This window comes from Hevea brasiliensis, chromosome 11 (genome assembly GCF_030052815.1).
Source record: "Hevea brasiliensis isolate MT/VB/25A 57/8 chromosome 11, ASM3005281v1, whole genome shotgun sequence".
In the NCBI taxonomy this organism is placed as follows: domain Eukaryota; kingdom Viridiplantae; phylum Streptophyta; class Magnoliopsida; order Malpighiales; family Euphorbiaceae; genus Hevea; species Hevea brasiliensis.
In genome coordinates, this window is record NC_079503.1 from 97,696,173 (window position 1) to 97,712,014 (window position 15,842).

General features: G+C 33.7%; 2 protein-coding genes and 1 long non-coding RNA gene across 8 annotated transcripts; 1 reads left to right on the forward strand and 2 right to left on the reverse strand.

The window, feature by feature from the left end:
• Nucleotides 1-3,451: 3,451 nt before the first annotated feature.
• Nucleotides 3,452-6,143, forward strand: LOC110639459 (autophagy-related protein 8C-like). 6 transcript variants are annotated; one of them, XM_058130462.1, is made up of 6 exons: nt 3,452-3,565; nt 3,908-4,090; nt 4,556-4,611; nt 4,708-4,760; nt 5,655-5,773; nt 5,860-6,143. In XM_058130462.1, exons 2-6 carry the CDS (start codon nt 3,937-3,939, stop codon nt 5,976-5,978), a joined length of 501 nt encoding a protein of 166 aa, XP_057986445.1. In that variant the 5' UTR covers nt 3,452-3,565; nt 3,908-3,936; the 3' UTR covers nt 5,979-6,143. The 6 variants fall into 6 exon arrangements, with proteins under 6 accessions (XP_057986445.1, XP_021646112.1, XP_021646111.1 ...); XM_021790420.2 differs by having other exon boundaries at nt 3,468-3,565; nt 3,908-3,973; XM_021790419.2 differs by having other exon boundaries at nt 3,494-3,820; nt 3,908-3,973.
• Nucleotides 6,144-6,458: 315 nt separating this feature from the next.
• Nucleotides 6,459-7,442, reverse strand: LOC110639460 (uncharacterized). The gene is made up of 2 exons (XR_002491921.2): nt 7,135-7,442; nt 6,459-6,956 (listed from the first exon to the last, which is right to left on the reverse strand). It is a non-coding gene; the product is annotated as an uncharacterized LOC110639460 (long non-coding RNA).
• A 1,750-nt stretch (nt 7,443-9,192) lies between these two features.
• On the reverse strand, nt 9,193-11,763 carry LOC110639457 (uncharacterized). Its single transcript, XM_058130459.1, has 2 exons — nt 10,262-11,763; nt 9,193-9,834 (listed from the first exon to the last, which is right to left on the reverse strand). The coding sequence occupies exons 1-2, from the start codon at nt 11,630-11,632 to the stop codon at nt 9,448-9,450; spliced, it is 1,758 nt and encodes a 585-aa protein (XP_057986442.1). The 5' UTR covers nt 11,633-11,763; the 3' UTR covers nt 9,193-9,447.
• Between the last annotated feature and the right edge of the window lie 4,079 nt (nt 11,764-15,842).

Here is a 15,842-nt window from a genome sequence, read left to right on the forward strand (position 1 = left end):
AAATTCTTCTGCTATCAACACATTTTACAAAATATTTCATTCCAATCACATCATAAATTTTTTAAATTAAATCATAATTTAAATTTAATAAAAAAATATTTAAAATACAAGACATATCATAACAACAAGAATGGAAAAACAATGCCACCACCACCAGCAGACAACCCAAAAGTTGAATACCAACGCCTTTTCCTTCTCTCATCTTTTAAAATCTTTGCTGTGACCTTTCAAGCTCAATTGGGCTTCTTTGACTTCAAATTCATTACGGTGGTTTCCTTGTTCATATTTGCATGAAAATTTTAGAATTACTGCTATGTTAAAACTCATTGATTATAATAGTTTTCTCTTTCAATCCAATTAATGTATATCAAGTAATAAATTTAATCGTTTTCTATTGATAAATTTATTTCTACTAATTACAAAAGTAAATATCATATATATATGACCTCTGCCATGGCAGGGGTTTGGTGTTGAAACTTTTCATATAATTCTTAAAAGAGCTTTAATAATGGAACGGAGAAGAAGATCGAGTCTGATTACCTACTCGTTTTGCCTGTCAACAAAGTGGTCGACCTTTATGCAGAAGGAACAATCAATTGCAGAGAATTATTAATGTCTGCTCTCAATCTCCAACCACCACCAGAAAAGTCCCTTTACACTAATGGGTTTTTTTTTTTTTTTTTCTTTTTAAATTTTGAAACCCAGGAAAATATAAGTTCAATATTATCATAAAAATTAACTGAAAAAAGATTAGATTTTGATTTTCTAACTCTTAATTAACCGAGGAAAACGTGCATGCAACGCAAGATATTAATCAACTCTCCTCCATGGCTCCATAAAAGAAACTAAATAATAAATGTTCTTATTTATGAATCAAAGCTGCACTGTTTTCAGATATCTAATCAGTAATCAAACTAGAAAAGCAAGCACGATTATCTTTGCATTAATCCAAAATCACCAACCCAGTAATCTGTTGTTGTGTGCTAGCTAGAAAATATACACAAGAAAAGACAAGGAAAGGCACCTCAAAAAAGAGAAACCAGCGGGACTATACCTTGAAAAAGATAGAAAAAATCAATATGCATAGTTAGAAGCAGAGTCATGTGATCTTGGCATGGTGACACGTGAACTTAGCATGGCTTAATCGAACAATGAAGAGATTTACATACAGTAATACGTGATATTGGCACGGCTCAATCAAACAACAAAGCTCTATCCATAGAGCAGTGCTTTCTGATTGAACCGCACCAACATCTCGTTTTCTTCTTCTTTTTTTCTTTTTATTATGACCGATACATGCAAAAATCCCTGTAAGTCAAAGAACATGAAATCGGCAATGAAAAAGAGATAGCTATAGCATAAAAGAATCCAGAAAGAGAAGCGAAGGAGGCAGAGAGAAGATGGGAATAAGAGATGTTATGTGAGTGAGATCACCATTATTTAATGGGAGTGTGAGTGTGAGGTGGGGTAGAGAGAGATGGGGGAAGGTGAGAGGAGGATGGGATGTTCAACCTAGAAGAAGTCATAGCATTGAATTTGTTACCAACCCAACAACAAAAAAGAGGTCGGTATATTAAATTTAAAGCTTTAGAGACAATAGAAAAAGCTCACTGGTTAGATCCCTGGAGCTTTCAATTAGTGTATTTATGAGGTTGAAGATGGAAGGGCATTTGAATTTGAAAAAAGAAAAAGCAAAGCAAAGGAATTAAGTCTTCTTGGTGGGCACAAGTAATCTCTAGCTAGGCTATAGCTGATTCTGGCTGATATTCTAAGAAACAACTTTGGTGGCAAAGTTTATTCAACTACCAAAATAATGCAATGTTTGCTAACTGTTGTGGAATTGACACTTATTGCATTTCATGGAACCATATAATAAATGTATTCATACTATCTTCATACTTTATATTGCTCTCTACTTTATTTATTTGATCTCAAATATCAAGAATTTAATTCTCAAATAGCTGTTATGGAATCATTTACAACCCACAGAAGAAAAAAAAAAAAAAAAGAATGTTTTTGGTGTTCAAAGGCTAGAGATTTTGGTTTTTAAGCGTGTTAGTGGTACCAGTAATATTTTGGTGAGGAACATTCAAACGATTTTGGCAAGCTATTAAATGAAAAGTACAGTGTATTACCAGTAATGATTGTTATTACGAACAATTAATATTCCTTCACTTATCATTTTTATAAATGGTGCCAACTGATGAATATCAAATTTTCATATATGAAAGGCTGGTAATAAGAGGGAGTTATATAGATATAACCTTGTGGTAACACTCTAATGCTTAAGTTAATATTGAGCTTAATAAAGATAAGAAGAATGAAGAAGAAGAAGAGGTAAACATATAAAAAAGATAGAAGAAGTTAGTAGAATGATGCCATAAGAAGTATCTGCCTAGCAAAATGTCATTTATATAATAGGTGGAAGTGATTCTCACTCGTTAAGTCATCATGATAAGTTACTCGTGATTTATAGTAGTACTAAATGTTGTCAAGCGATAAGCATAGTCATGTGTTAGAAGGAATAATAGTTGGTGGACCTCTGTATCTATTAAGTATTGAATACGAGTAGTGTTATTTATTATCAGCACGATGAGCATAGTCAGATAGAGTCCCTTTTTATTGAATGTGTTAGAAGGAATAATGATTAGTGAGCCTCCTGTCTCTCTGTTAAGTAGTGAATACAAGCTTTTCTCATCTAGATCGGGCGATGTCAAGTTGATTTGGTGGAGTCGGATGTCCTCCACTTGACTTGGCCTATTTGATTGTGTCTACTTAACTTTGTTACCTTGATTATAAATCATTCAACCTGATTTCTTTCTATTATTTCACATTTCTCATTATTCTTTTGGTCAATTATTTCTTTGACTATTCTAAATGACTGATTTTGACTTATCAATCTTCATATGTCACTTTCTTACTATTATTTTATTCAACAGAAATATAATAGACGGGATAATAATTGATAAGCTGCGCAGTAAACAATAATCATTCTTTTTTATCAGTATAACATGAATAATCATAGAAAAAATGGATGGGAACTCAAACTCGAGATCTTCCCTATCCTTTTATTATTGATTGTGTAATTTTATTCTTGATCGCTACCAAATAAGCCCACATGAATGTCGTTGAAAAAAAAAAGCCTAATTAAATGCCATGTTTCCTTTTCACCCTTCCTTTGCAAAAATAAAAATAGAAAATCTGCCCCACTTTAATTATCAATGGTTTTTTTCACGTGATCACCCTGCTCAAATGCAATTCTTTCTACTCGATCAAACCCTAAATTCATCATTTGATCTCTCATTCTATTATGTGACTCCATCCCCTAACGGACGCTCACTTTCTATAATCAAATTGGGTAAATAATGGACCAAGGTGGGCTAGCAAATACAAGACAGCCCACCTCAGCCCAATGCTTAGACACAGGGATCCAAATGCCCAAAACAATAAAGGATAATGCGACGCCGTTTGGGGGAAGGCAATGTCTCCTCGTAACGCGTTGCTGACTCGGAGACACAGCTTTAACTTGAAACGGAGGCAATCCAACCCATTCCAATCTCCGAAAGTGAGTTACTTGAGAATTTAAACCCTAATAAGTTTCATCTCTATTAAATTGAAGATAATATTTTTCTTTTGGAATGCCCAATAATTCTCTCTGATATTGAAAATTTGGGTCCTTCTTTTCATAACTTTCGATTGGATCAATCAATCGGTTCTCTTTGGAACCCTAATTTTCCCCATCCATTTCTCTCGTTTCGTGTTGGGTATGCTATAAAGTTTCAGACTTTATACACTTTTTGCTTGTCTTTGTTGTTTTCCGGTATGTTTTTGCCATTTTTTTCCCCGTTTGGTCGAGGGGATCTCTGAATTTGTGGGGTTGTGATGTTTCCATGTTTGAAATTCGCAGAGAACTGTAATTGAAGGTCGGCTGTGTCCATGGCTAAAAGCTCATTCAAGATGGAACATCCATTGGGTTCGTTTCTTTTTTTTTCTCTTTCATCATCTTCGTTTTTATGCCTACTGTCGGATTTCCTGTTTTTATGTCTAGTTAGGAACTGGGGATCGAGTATATGGCCCAAAGATGTCTATGGTATGCATAACTATAACTCGATGAGAATTGTTGCAATGTCAAAAAAATAGAAAAGGGAAATGAAGCTGAAATTTTGGATGGCTTACATTGGTGATCGAATTTTTAGTTCTATTTATGTGATAGAGTTCTCATTTTTTTTTTTTCCAATTATAATCTTGTTGTTGATTGAAGATTTCTTTTCTGGGCTCCCGTATTTCTTGTTCAATACAACATGAAGTCATGAATAGAATAAAATCACAAATTGGAGCTGATATAATGATGGTTCTTTTATAATATAAAAAACAGAATATTTGCCTTGTTTTTCTGAACAAGTGTCTGCAACTGTTTTTTTCAATTTGTGTTTAACTCCATGTATGAGTTATCACTTATAACTTTTCTGAGACGTCCTCCAAATGTTCAAGACAACTATCACGATTATTTTATTCATTTTCTACTTCTTGTCTAATTTCATGTTTTCCTATTCAGAGAGGAGGCAAGCAGAAGCTGCTCGCATCAGGGAGAAGTATCATGACAGAATACCTGTAAGATTCTGTTTCTAAATTTCTGTCAATCTAGATTCTGTCTCTTCCATTCAATTTATACAATATGCTTATCTTCTGACTGAGCATGTGATGCAGGTAATTGTGGAGAAGGCTGAAAGGAGTGATGTTCCTGATATTGATAAGAAGAAGTTAGTAGCATTCTCGCATTGTACTCTCCTCCAGTTTCACATTTGCTTGCACATTTGTGTTCTACATGAAGTTGTTACTTTTCTGAAAATCCTTGTTATATATCCTGCAGTGATAAGATCCTCTTTAGTTGTATATTCATTCAATTTTCAATACTACAATTATTTCTAGGTAGCTGGCTTTTTTTAGTTTTGGGAAGCATATGGCATTGCCTACTTTCATGTGCTTGAGGTTGTACTTTGACGCTATTTGAATGCTTTTGGTTAGTTAAGGTGAGTCTGTGGCAGCAGTGGTAATTTTATGTGGTGAGAATTTTGCTGCCAGTTGGTCCACAACTGAAGTGGTGGACTTTGAACTGGTATTTGGGTATGATTCTATGGTAATATAGGACATGGGATCATAGAGATTTGCATTGAACTTTTTATGTTTTTTTTGTCATAATGGTAATATTTATTAACATAATATAACATTTGTTGATGAACATGAATAATGTTCAGATCATTCATGCAAAGCTTATCATGGTTTCACCTGGAAATCTGTATATATGAAGTTCTTATATGGTTATAAATCACATCTGGCACATGTTCTGTGTGAGGTATCTGTTTCTATTGTATGCAAGTTAAAACTTATTTGTACATAAGAAAAATAGAATTTCAAGCCTGTGGAGGTATGCTAAGTGCTTTTTCATTTGTCGTTTCAAAGATATGATTTGGGCTTTCACACTTGCATTGCATGCTAGATATAAAGCCTAAAATATTGGATGTAACTATGAAGTTTCTTTACTCACATTTTATTTTACATTATAGAGTTCGTTGAATGGCGTTGCCAACTCAATTTGATGTGAATTCTACTGCATACTAGCTTTGCTTTAATTTTCCTTTTTGTTGTGAATACAGGTATCTTGTGCCAGCTGATTTGACTGTGGGGCAGTTTGTCTATGTTGTCCGGAAAAGGATTAATCTCAGTGCTGAAAAGGCTATATTTGTGTTTGTGAATAATACTTTACCTCAAACTGGTGAGTAACATTGACTAATAAATCCTTAGCCATGAAAATCTATTAGTAATATTCTTGTGTTTGATAATATTCTCCTGTTGTTGCAGCTGCATTGATGTCCGCAATCTATGAGGATAGCAAGGATGAAGATGGTTTTCTTTACATGACCTACAGTGGGGAGAACACGTTTGGATCCCACCAAGAGCAGCAGAATTTATCTCTGTAAATGAAACAGGACGATGTAAATTCTCAGCTGTCTATTAAGATTTAAGGCTCTAACTGGCTTATATAATCTGGTCGCTTATTTTGGATTTATGCCATTAAGGGTACTGGAAGAAGTTTGACTCGGAACTGAATGGAATCATTTAAATTCTGATATGGTTTCCAATTACCTTATTTTCTTTCATTTGCAAATAATTTGCTGTCTTATTTCAAGATTATTTATATTTGTTTTGTCTAAAGATAATAAACTTAAAATTTTTTGCTACAATGATTAAAAGTTAAGAAATAAAGTCTTAAACGACTTGATGAACTTGTCTTGTTTAGATAGAATCGATGCTTCTGTGCATGGAAAGATAGTTGACCCGATGTTGTTTGATTTGAGATTGGCCTACCGTTTTAGGTGTCAATTAGTTTAGCTTTTTATGACAGCCCTCATGGAGGAGATATTCAATTAAGCTAGACAAAAGAAGGAAAAGAGCACTAATGGTCCAAATAAAATACGATGCAACACTTAAAACTTGATTAACAGGCCAAAACTGTCCCAAGAAAAGGATAGTGATGTCAAGAACTGCAACAAGTTTTATTGTGTGATCATTTAGGAGAGCCCTTTTTCTGGCATTTATTTTTGACCCATTTGAAGCTGGTAGACGCTCCAGTCTTGATCCTCTGAGCTCCCACCATTGCAGCTGCTTTGGCTTTATTCAATCCTGATTTGCCATCTGACTTCTTATTATTGCTGGTGTCTTTCTTATTGGTAGTGTCCTCTTCTGCCATGGCACCAATACCCCCTGCACCCCACTGATCTGCCCAGCTTGGTGGCTCGCTTTCCATTGATTCTTGCTTTTGTTCAATATAACCCCAAAAATCCAGGAAGAACAAATTATCAGGAACCCATTACAATTGTGCAGCAAATTAACTTGTGGAACCAAAGAATGTATGGAAAATTTGGAAGAAGCAAGTCCTTAGCACTAGTTTCAGCAATCTTATTGTATGCCATGAAAAGATGAAAAATTTTCGTTATTATTTGTGTATAAGAAAGAGAGCAAATAATAAAATCTAGATCTATAGCAGTGCAAAGATAAAGAAGTCAAACAAAGCAAGAAAAAGATCCAAGCAACATACTCAAACATAATCAAAGAGCAGATCAAGAAAGAGAATACCTGGTGATAATAGGGCAACAGAGGCTTAGATTGAGAAACTGAGAATAGAGGAGTTGATAGAAATGATTAAGTGCTTAAGGACCAATAACTATAAGCCGAAAAAAAAAAGAAAAGAGCCACCTGTAGATGGGCTGTCTTTACTCAATCATATACTTTTTTAAAAGGAGACTTGCCAACTCACTTGTTTCTCCCTTGTTAAGCAATCCAAGTTTGGAATCTCCCCTTTTTAATTCTCTTCCTAGTTATGTTCACCCCTTTCTTTTCCATTTGTATAATATCTTAGTTCATGATCTAGGATTCAAACCCATTTGTTTTATGTCTTTTTCTTTACCTTCCATAACTAGGAAGAATTGAACAAGATTTTTGAATATTCCAAGGACTTATACTTGTTGTATCTGTAAAAGTATATTAAATGAATTTTAATGAATACATATTTATAATTAAAAAAAAAAAAAACATTTGATAAAATAATTCTTAAATTCATCTTAATAATCCATCACCCACAACAGACCATAGATTTCCTTTGACTGGTAATAACTGATAAGGCATCTGTGGGTTTTTTATTTTGTTCCTTTGACATATATATATATATATATATATATATATATCTTAGGATTAGGTAACAAGCATTGTAATGTATTAGATACTCAATTTGCTACCACCTGTTCCTCACTAATCACCAACAACTATGGATAAACACTAATTTTGAGATTGTTTGGTTGAGAGAGAACTAATCCACCAGCTATGATATGCAATGGGTTGCCCCCTGTTTAGAGGCAACAAATATATTAAAACTTCCTACTATATAATTATAAAAATAAACAATAATATTTTGTTAGCTTGGTAACTGCAGCTATAATTAATGATTTCTACATTCAATTACTTTCCCCTAATGTAACAATTTTTTTTTTATCTGATAATTTTGAAAACGATTTCAATACTAATAAACTTTGATATTATTAAATTAAAACTCATTAGTAATATAATTAAGATGACCATTCTTTCATAGTTCGAGGACTCAAATCAAATCTTATAATTTGAGAGCAGTTTAAATTTAAGTTAAGACAATTTAAGGATTCAAATAAATATTTTATTTTTTTCCTTTTTTTTAAAAATCATGTTTTGAATCATATCAAACTAAAATGTAGATCGATTTGCTAATTTTGATTTGGATTCAGTGACTAAATTTAAAAAAAAAAAACGTTTTATTATTTTAATATTTTTATAATTAAAATTTATTAAATTTAATTTCAAACTATTTTTAATATTCTATAATTAATATATTTAAAAAAGCGTTATTCTCAACGACAAATACCAACAAAATGTACAAGGTTATATCCACAGTTTACGAGCAAATGAATCAAGCTCTCTTTCTCTCTCAGTAAATAATTCAAAAGAGCAGCAGAAAATAAATTATATTAGCATATAGAAGAGAGACTCAAATTATCGCAGAGGATATGATTGCACGTTAGCGTCAGCTGAACTTCCACTACCAATATATAGCAAAAAGTCCATCGAAGTGGGGCTGAAGTTCAGACCCTTATCAATGCCATTAATGAAGTACATTTTCATTCCTTTGTGTCACTACTACCTGCCTGTTCCTTTCTTCATGCATCTTACCTTTGCTAGAAAACTAGAAAAATCATTTCAGTTTCCTCAAATGTGCATACCTTTAAAACAAGAAAGCTACAAGAACCAAGGTGAAGGGAAGGATGGTGACAGAATAAAGAGAGGAGTAGTGATGGAATTAATCTGAAATGCACTGAAATTTGAAAGACAACTGAAATTCACAAAATGTTAAAATACAACGAAATCCAATTTTGCTGTTTTTCTTAGACAAATGAAAAATAAAATACTAGTGTAACAAACAGCAGAGAAGAGGAGAACAGGCAACTCAATAACAAGGAATGGTATAACCAAGGATATATGGGTATTGGCGCCTTAGTTTGAATTAAGAACATCTGGGTATGGCCAAATGAAGCTGCTAGTAGAAGCATTATATTATCTGATTACTTAGAGAAGCATATATTAAAAATCAACAAAATTGTGTGCAACAAATTGGTAAGTCAACCCAGTCACCTTCTAATCATAATGTTGCCAGAATCTCATAGACCAATCCATGATTTGAATAAGCACTAAGCCAGATGGTATATCTACATTCTACCACTATACTTTTGCAAGCCCAAAACACGTGGAGTAATACAAAGTGATCCATGACCAACCAAGGTTATCATTTTCCTTCTTTCTTTCTTTCCCTTACTTGAATTTCGTTTCCTCCCTTTAGTTTTTCACCATCTTCCTGAATACGATCAATTACTTAGATTTCCTTACTGACTTAGATTTCTTCATTTTGCTCGACTTATCATCAGCATTCGTCCACGTATATCCACTAGGTATAGCAAATGGATCCGCTTCTTGGTGCCCCATTGAAGGAGGAGGACAACGCTGATGCTGCTTGCTAGCTGAATGGCTGTTGTTTCGCCTCAGCCACCCTGTTGAGATCGATGACGAGGTGGACGGCAGCAATGAATAATGGGTATCTGATTTCTGATCATCCTCTGATGATGATGCTACTCTTCCTCCGTGAACAAAATGTCTAGGACTTGAAAGTGGTGTGTAGAATTGTTCAGTTGGTTGTAGCTCAACAAACTTTGTGAATGTTATCACCACTCTCACTGTAGGGACCACCGGAATTGCCACCTGCCCCACCAAAGCAAGCCAAACAAACAACCAATCATCAACGTTAATCACACAGTTTACGACCAAGTCAATTCAACAAAGAAAACACATTGATTATTTTCTACTTTCTACTTTCTGCAGAAAAAACAGGATTCAGAGGGGTACTAAAGCAACCAGAGTGTGGCCCAAACCATGCTAACCTCGGAAGGTTTGGGTCCCACAGGATTAAAGAGACCGACCACAAACAGCGGTCCCCACAAAAGCTTCTTCTCCACTAATCCCAATCGTCGGAGACACCGCATTGTTTTGTTCGTTGCTTGTATAAACTATCAAAAGACGTAAAAGCAAAGGGTCCCACTCCCAATTACGATACTGTGGGCCCGGAAAATAATTGCATAATTTTCAATGATACAATTACCTTAACCGGATTTGACCAAAAAAAAATTACCTTAACCGGAAACGTCCCCGCCGGGAATTTGGTGGTCAGCAACTCCCGCATCCTCCTCACGGCCTTCACTTTGTTGGCCAAAATATCAAGTAATGGCAGTAACTCCTCTGTCTTTAAGGGAAAATGTTCCGTTAACCAAACTGACGGTCTCAGACTCCTCACGTATTCCTTCTCTTTCGTCTGCGGCGCCGGCGCTATCGTAACTGCCGATCTTCTTTGTGGCGCTATCATTGCCGACGATGACGACGGGATTATGTCCACACTTTTCCTCCCCACCGTCACCCACTCTCTCTCCTCTCTCACAAAACTACTGTGCCTCCTCCTATCATTGTTAAACCCAAAATTAGGATTCTCCGCGACTAAAAATCCGTCGTCATCTTCGTCGAGCTCTAAAGGTAAGACTTGCTCGCTCCCAGCGACTTCGTTTTCGCTATGAGCAACTTTGCGCGACCGGAAACTGAAAACCACATTGTGCACTTCATAGACTTTAGCCTTCCATTCTCCTACGGATTCTGTCTTCTCTTGTCTTCTCCAGTTTGTCCTGCCAACCAGTTCAGCCTTTGTGACGTCCATTCCAGGCCGATAAACGCTGGTCTGGGAGCAGAATCCCGCAATGTCAGACTCACTCATCGGAGCTCCCGCATTTTCAAACGCGTCGAAGATTTTGCGATCGTCACGGTTCAGCACAAGCAAAGAACCTGAAGGAATGTTGTGGATTTGGTCACCATCACCGAGAAAGAGGAAGCTCTGGTCTGCGCGCTGGATCTTCAAGCCGTCAAAGCCGGCTAGCGAAGTATCCGCTCGGAGATTTCCATCTCGCTTCCAGATCTTGTAGGTGTCGGAAGGAGCAATTTTTCCGACGAAAGGAATGACAGAGCTCTCAAAGTGGAAGGAAATTTCCATGTAAAAATCCCGCATTCTGCGAAGCACAGCAATGACACGCGGCAGGCGTCGGCGCCACTTAGCCCAAGCAGAGCGATGGTGGAGACGAAGTAAAATGGATGCAATTTCAGAGTTCCGGCGACACAAAGCCTCCTGAAGAGGATTCCAACCAGCAGAGTTTTGAAGCGAAACATCAGCGCCAGCAGCAGCAAGAGTACGGGCAGCAAAGGAGTCATTTAACCTAACAGAAAGATGAAGAGGTGTCTCACGGAAGGGAACATCGCGGCGGTCGAGAACAGCAGAGATCTGATCAGCAAGTCGCTCCTGGATGATAGAATCAGCGTCGGTGTGGATTTGAGAAGGATCAGCGAGGCGAGGGAGAGCAGAAACGAGTCTAGAAAGAGTAGTGTGATCACCTAAAGCGACGGCGTAGTGAACGGGGCTGTGAGCATAGTCTTGGGGTTTGATGGAGGACAACGGAGGAGACATGGTTTTGGCGAAGAGAGAGGGAAATGCAATGCAAGGAGAGATATGCGGCGTTAATTGAAAGTGAAGTGAAACTCAAGGCTGAAGGGATACACAACACATACACGCAATGTCAATGAAATGCAGTGCTGGGAATCCGTAGATTTCTTCTTTTTTTTCTGTCAGTCAGTCCTACTCTTTCTATTTTTTTATCCATGCTTTTTTTTTCCCATCCCAAATTGAAAAGATAAATTATTATATTTTCAAAAATATATAATTTTATTTATATATTTTATTTTTATCAAATTATTTAATTTCCCTATAAATTTTTTCATTAATTAATAATAAATAAATTATTATTTAACTAAATAATTTAATAAAAATAAGATATAAAAGTTAAATAATATATTTTTAAAATATAATAATTAATTAATTTTTTTAAAATATAAAAACTAAGTAATAACTTTTTTTTTTCAATTCAAACTTTATTTTATCTAATCCGAAATTTAAGTGAGACTGAAATTCACTTTTGAATTAGATAATTAAATTGATTTTATTCAATTTAAATTATTAATTTAAAAAAAATAAAAGTAAATGGTACATTCAATAAAATTAAATCCAACTTGAAAATTGATTTGACAAGGAGACCGAGTTGATAAGTTATTGGCTCAATCAATTACTTGATAAGCTTCTCTTCGAGTAAGGAGAGCTCAAATCAATTTGTAATCTTGTATTTATTTTTTTGTAAAAAAAAAAAAAAAAAGTAAAAATTGATGATTTTACCTGAAATTGAATAAAGATCAATTCACTGGTCAGGCCTAACAATGATTGGATGTAATTGATTAAAAAGGGCAAAAAAAAAATAAAAGAAGGTGAGAAAATTGACCAAAAGAAGACAAAGGTAAGGTGGAGTTTAATAAAAAAGATTGGTGGGACAAGAGAAGAGATGAGAGGGTTCAAAATTAAAAAAAAAAAAGGAGACTAAGAACAGGGGAATGTGTCTGCATTAAGCCGGACCATATCGCAACGGACTTCTCTCCTCACTCTGTTCCTGTTATTTGTTTTCTTTCTTCCTCTTCTCTTCTCTGTTTCTGGTTAACATGCTTTTTCTTCATTTGTTAGTATTGACTTCATGTGTAGAACTTTTTCATAATTTATTTTATATATAGATTAATAATTATTTAAATGAAAATGAATGTGAGTCGATATTGGTCTAATATTGAGTTAGAATCAACGATTTTAATTTATCTTTCATATTAAATTTGAAGTTTCAATTTCAAATCATTCTGATTCGATTATAATTTACTTTGAAAATAATTCCAATTTAATCCTGAATGTCACTTAGCATATCACATTTTGCGTTTTTAGAGTATCACTTTTTTTTTTCTTTTAAAATTTTTTAGTTTGAACTTAATACACGGAGTAAATTAATAACACTGATTTGGTCTAATTTAAGGTTCAAAAAATCATTAAATAAGGACCAACCCTATACTACCAAGAATTTGATTTGATTGGATCTTAAAATCATTGACTAGTTTTGATTTTGGTTGTAATTTTGATTAATTTAATTTCAAACTCAAACTTGATCATACCCATCTTTACTTTTAATCATAGAGTTGAATGAACGAGTGAGGTCTTCTTGATTATATTGCATGGAAGATAAGGCAATTTAGCTCTTGGATACAACCATGTATCCTTTAACTTTATATGATTTTGCATGACTGCACCACGCAGTTATATGCTATTAAATTTTAATTTTTTTTTCTTATTATTACAATAAATAATTCGGATTAACTAATTATAAGTGACTCGATCCATATTTCCAACATGTTTCATCGTTTCGCAATTCATTACATTGACATGAAGATGATTAAATTTGTATGCTGGACATAGATTATAAATGAAGTTTGATGATTGAAGGGGCTCAGCCTTATCTAATAATTGCTAAGTATGACCCTTTAGCACTTTAGGGTCACTCCATACTTAGATGATGTCTTTATAAAGCACAACCAAGCAAGTGCCTACCTGGGCCACAATCACAACCCATAGATCCTTCTAAGAACTTAAAGAGAAAGCTAAGCCTTGTACAGTAGTATAACTGCAGGCTTTTGTGGACTAAAAGCACCAGCATTAAAAGGAGATCACAAACCATGCTTCATTTTATCGCCCATGCTTAATAATAATATCATTAAGAAATTGATGCAATTTTCAATCATGTTCTACACCATTAATACTTTAATGTTATAAAGTAAGACCTTATTTGATTCAAAATACTTTATTTTTTAAGAATTTATGTCATATATGATATGACATAATTAAATTTATAATGTAATTACGATTACATTGTATAGTTAATTATTTTATTTGATAATATTAAAAAAATTGACGTAATGAAATGATAATTATATAATGAAATCAATTATATTTAAGTAACGTAATAATTATTACATATAAAAATGAATATAGTCATAAAAATTTTTATTTATTTATTGTCAATACTACCATCAACATCACTACCCAACCACCACTATTATTACCACCACTGCGCTTACCATGCCACCATTATCACCATCACAACCATTCTATTATCACCATTGCTATTACCAGAATTGCTATTACCATCACCATTTGATTATTATTATCACTTAGCTTTTGCCACTTCTACCACCACTTGACTAATATCACCACCGCTACCTCACCTTACTACCTTACTGCCACCACTACCACTAGTTGACCACTGTTATCATCATTTAGCTTCTGACACTTCTACTACTATTTGACCAATACCACTACCACTATCTCACCTTGCCACAACCATTACCATATAATCATTGTTGTTACCACCACCACTACCATCTACAAATTAATGCAACTATTACCACTTATCATTAACACTATAAATAAATTAAATATTAAAATAAAAATTATCATTACGTTACACTAATTGTTGCGGTCTACGGAAATTTCTTGTAGATATGGACCCGCTAACAGAAAATAAATATGTCAAAAGTCCACCGAGTGTGAACTCAGTGAGAACCTTCCAACGCTTAAGTTATAATTAGTATGAGAGAATAGTGTATTAGATTGATTAGGGAGAAATAACATATCTCCATAGATGATTTAATCTTTTTATATAGTATATAGATAATAGTTGGTTATGATAAGTCAACTAGTAATTATATATATATATATATATATATATATATATATATATATATATATATATATATATATATATTATTAGCTAACATAATTATAGGATTATATTTCTATTTATAGTGTATAATTATAAATATTGTTATATTTGGCAATCCCACCAAAATTACTTATCTTTAATCAAAATTCTTTTCTTTTATTTAGTGGGTCTTATAGTGGTTAAACTAATTGAACAAATCTCGTGGTTGAACCATTAAATATGATTAGGCTTATGAGCTATCCTAAAATCTGAGTTATTGGATTAATTATACATATTTTGGGGAGCTATATCACTAATTATATTTTTATTCTGCAACCAAATATAGGAATATAGAAATTTAATGATAATTATATTGCGTTACATTATAATTTTAATTATATTACATAATTGAATACATTGCATTACATTAGATTCAACCAAACGTAATATTTTACTTCTTGAAAAGTATAATATAAATGTGTTTGGTTTAAAATTAACTTCTTAAAAAGTAGTTTGCTTTATATTGTAAAAAGACAATAATACTATAAAATAATTTAAAGTATAATAAATTAAAAGATAAATAAGTAAATTTATTACAGTTAATTAGAAAAATGCAACTTACTAAATCCCACCTAGGTAAATTATTTACCTTGCACAAGTGAAGTAGAATGCTCTACTTATCAAGAAATTTGTTTGATAATGCAAACCAAATAACACTTTGTTTGCATTTAAAAAATTTCACGTTCTTAGTGTATTTATCCTCAACCAAACAAGGCAAAGAAAAGAGTGGGTCTTTATAACAAGTCTAGCCCATATTTTTTAGTTAACTTTGTGAAGAACATAAGGGTGCAGGCCCATTTACGACCAATTGAAAGGTCCTTGTAGGCAATGGCCTTTGTGTAAAAATCTAATCCCAAGACCCAAAAGGGAAAATTGGGAAAGGTGAGAAGAGGGGCAATTTCTGAAGCTAAGATGGATATGGCAGTGGCCAGTGGATGACCAGCCATGGGAAAATAGTAAGAGGATGTTTCATTTCTTAATTTTTGTTAATTTATTTAG

Bases quoted from the DNA above. Each gene is read 5' to 3' on its own strand.
- LOC110639459 (XM_058130462.1), top strand. From the start codon at position 3,937: ATGGCTAAAAGCTCATTCAAGATGGAACATCCATTGGGTTCGTTTCTT. The intron at 4,761-5,654 runs GTTAGTAGCATT...TTGTGAATACAG, and splicing joins CCTGATATTGATAAGAAGAA to GTATCTTGTGCCAGCTGATT. The intron at 5,774-5,859 runs GTGAGTAACATT...CTGTTGTTGCAG, and splicing joins TAATACTTTACCTCAAACTG to CTGCATTGATGTCCGCAATC.
- LOC110639457 (XM_058130459.1), bottom strand. From the start codon at position 11,632: ATGTCTCCTCCGTTGTCCTCCATCAAACCCCAAGACTATGCTCACAGC. The intron at 9,835-10,261 runs GTAATTTTTTTT...TTGGTGGGGCAG, and splicing joins CGGGGACGTTTCCGGTTAAG to GTGGCAATTCCGGTGGTCCC.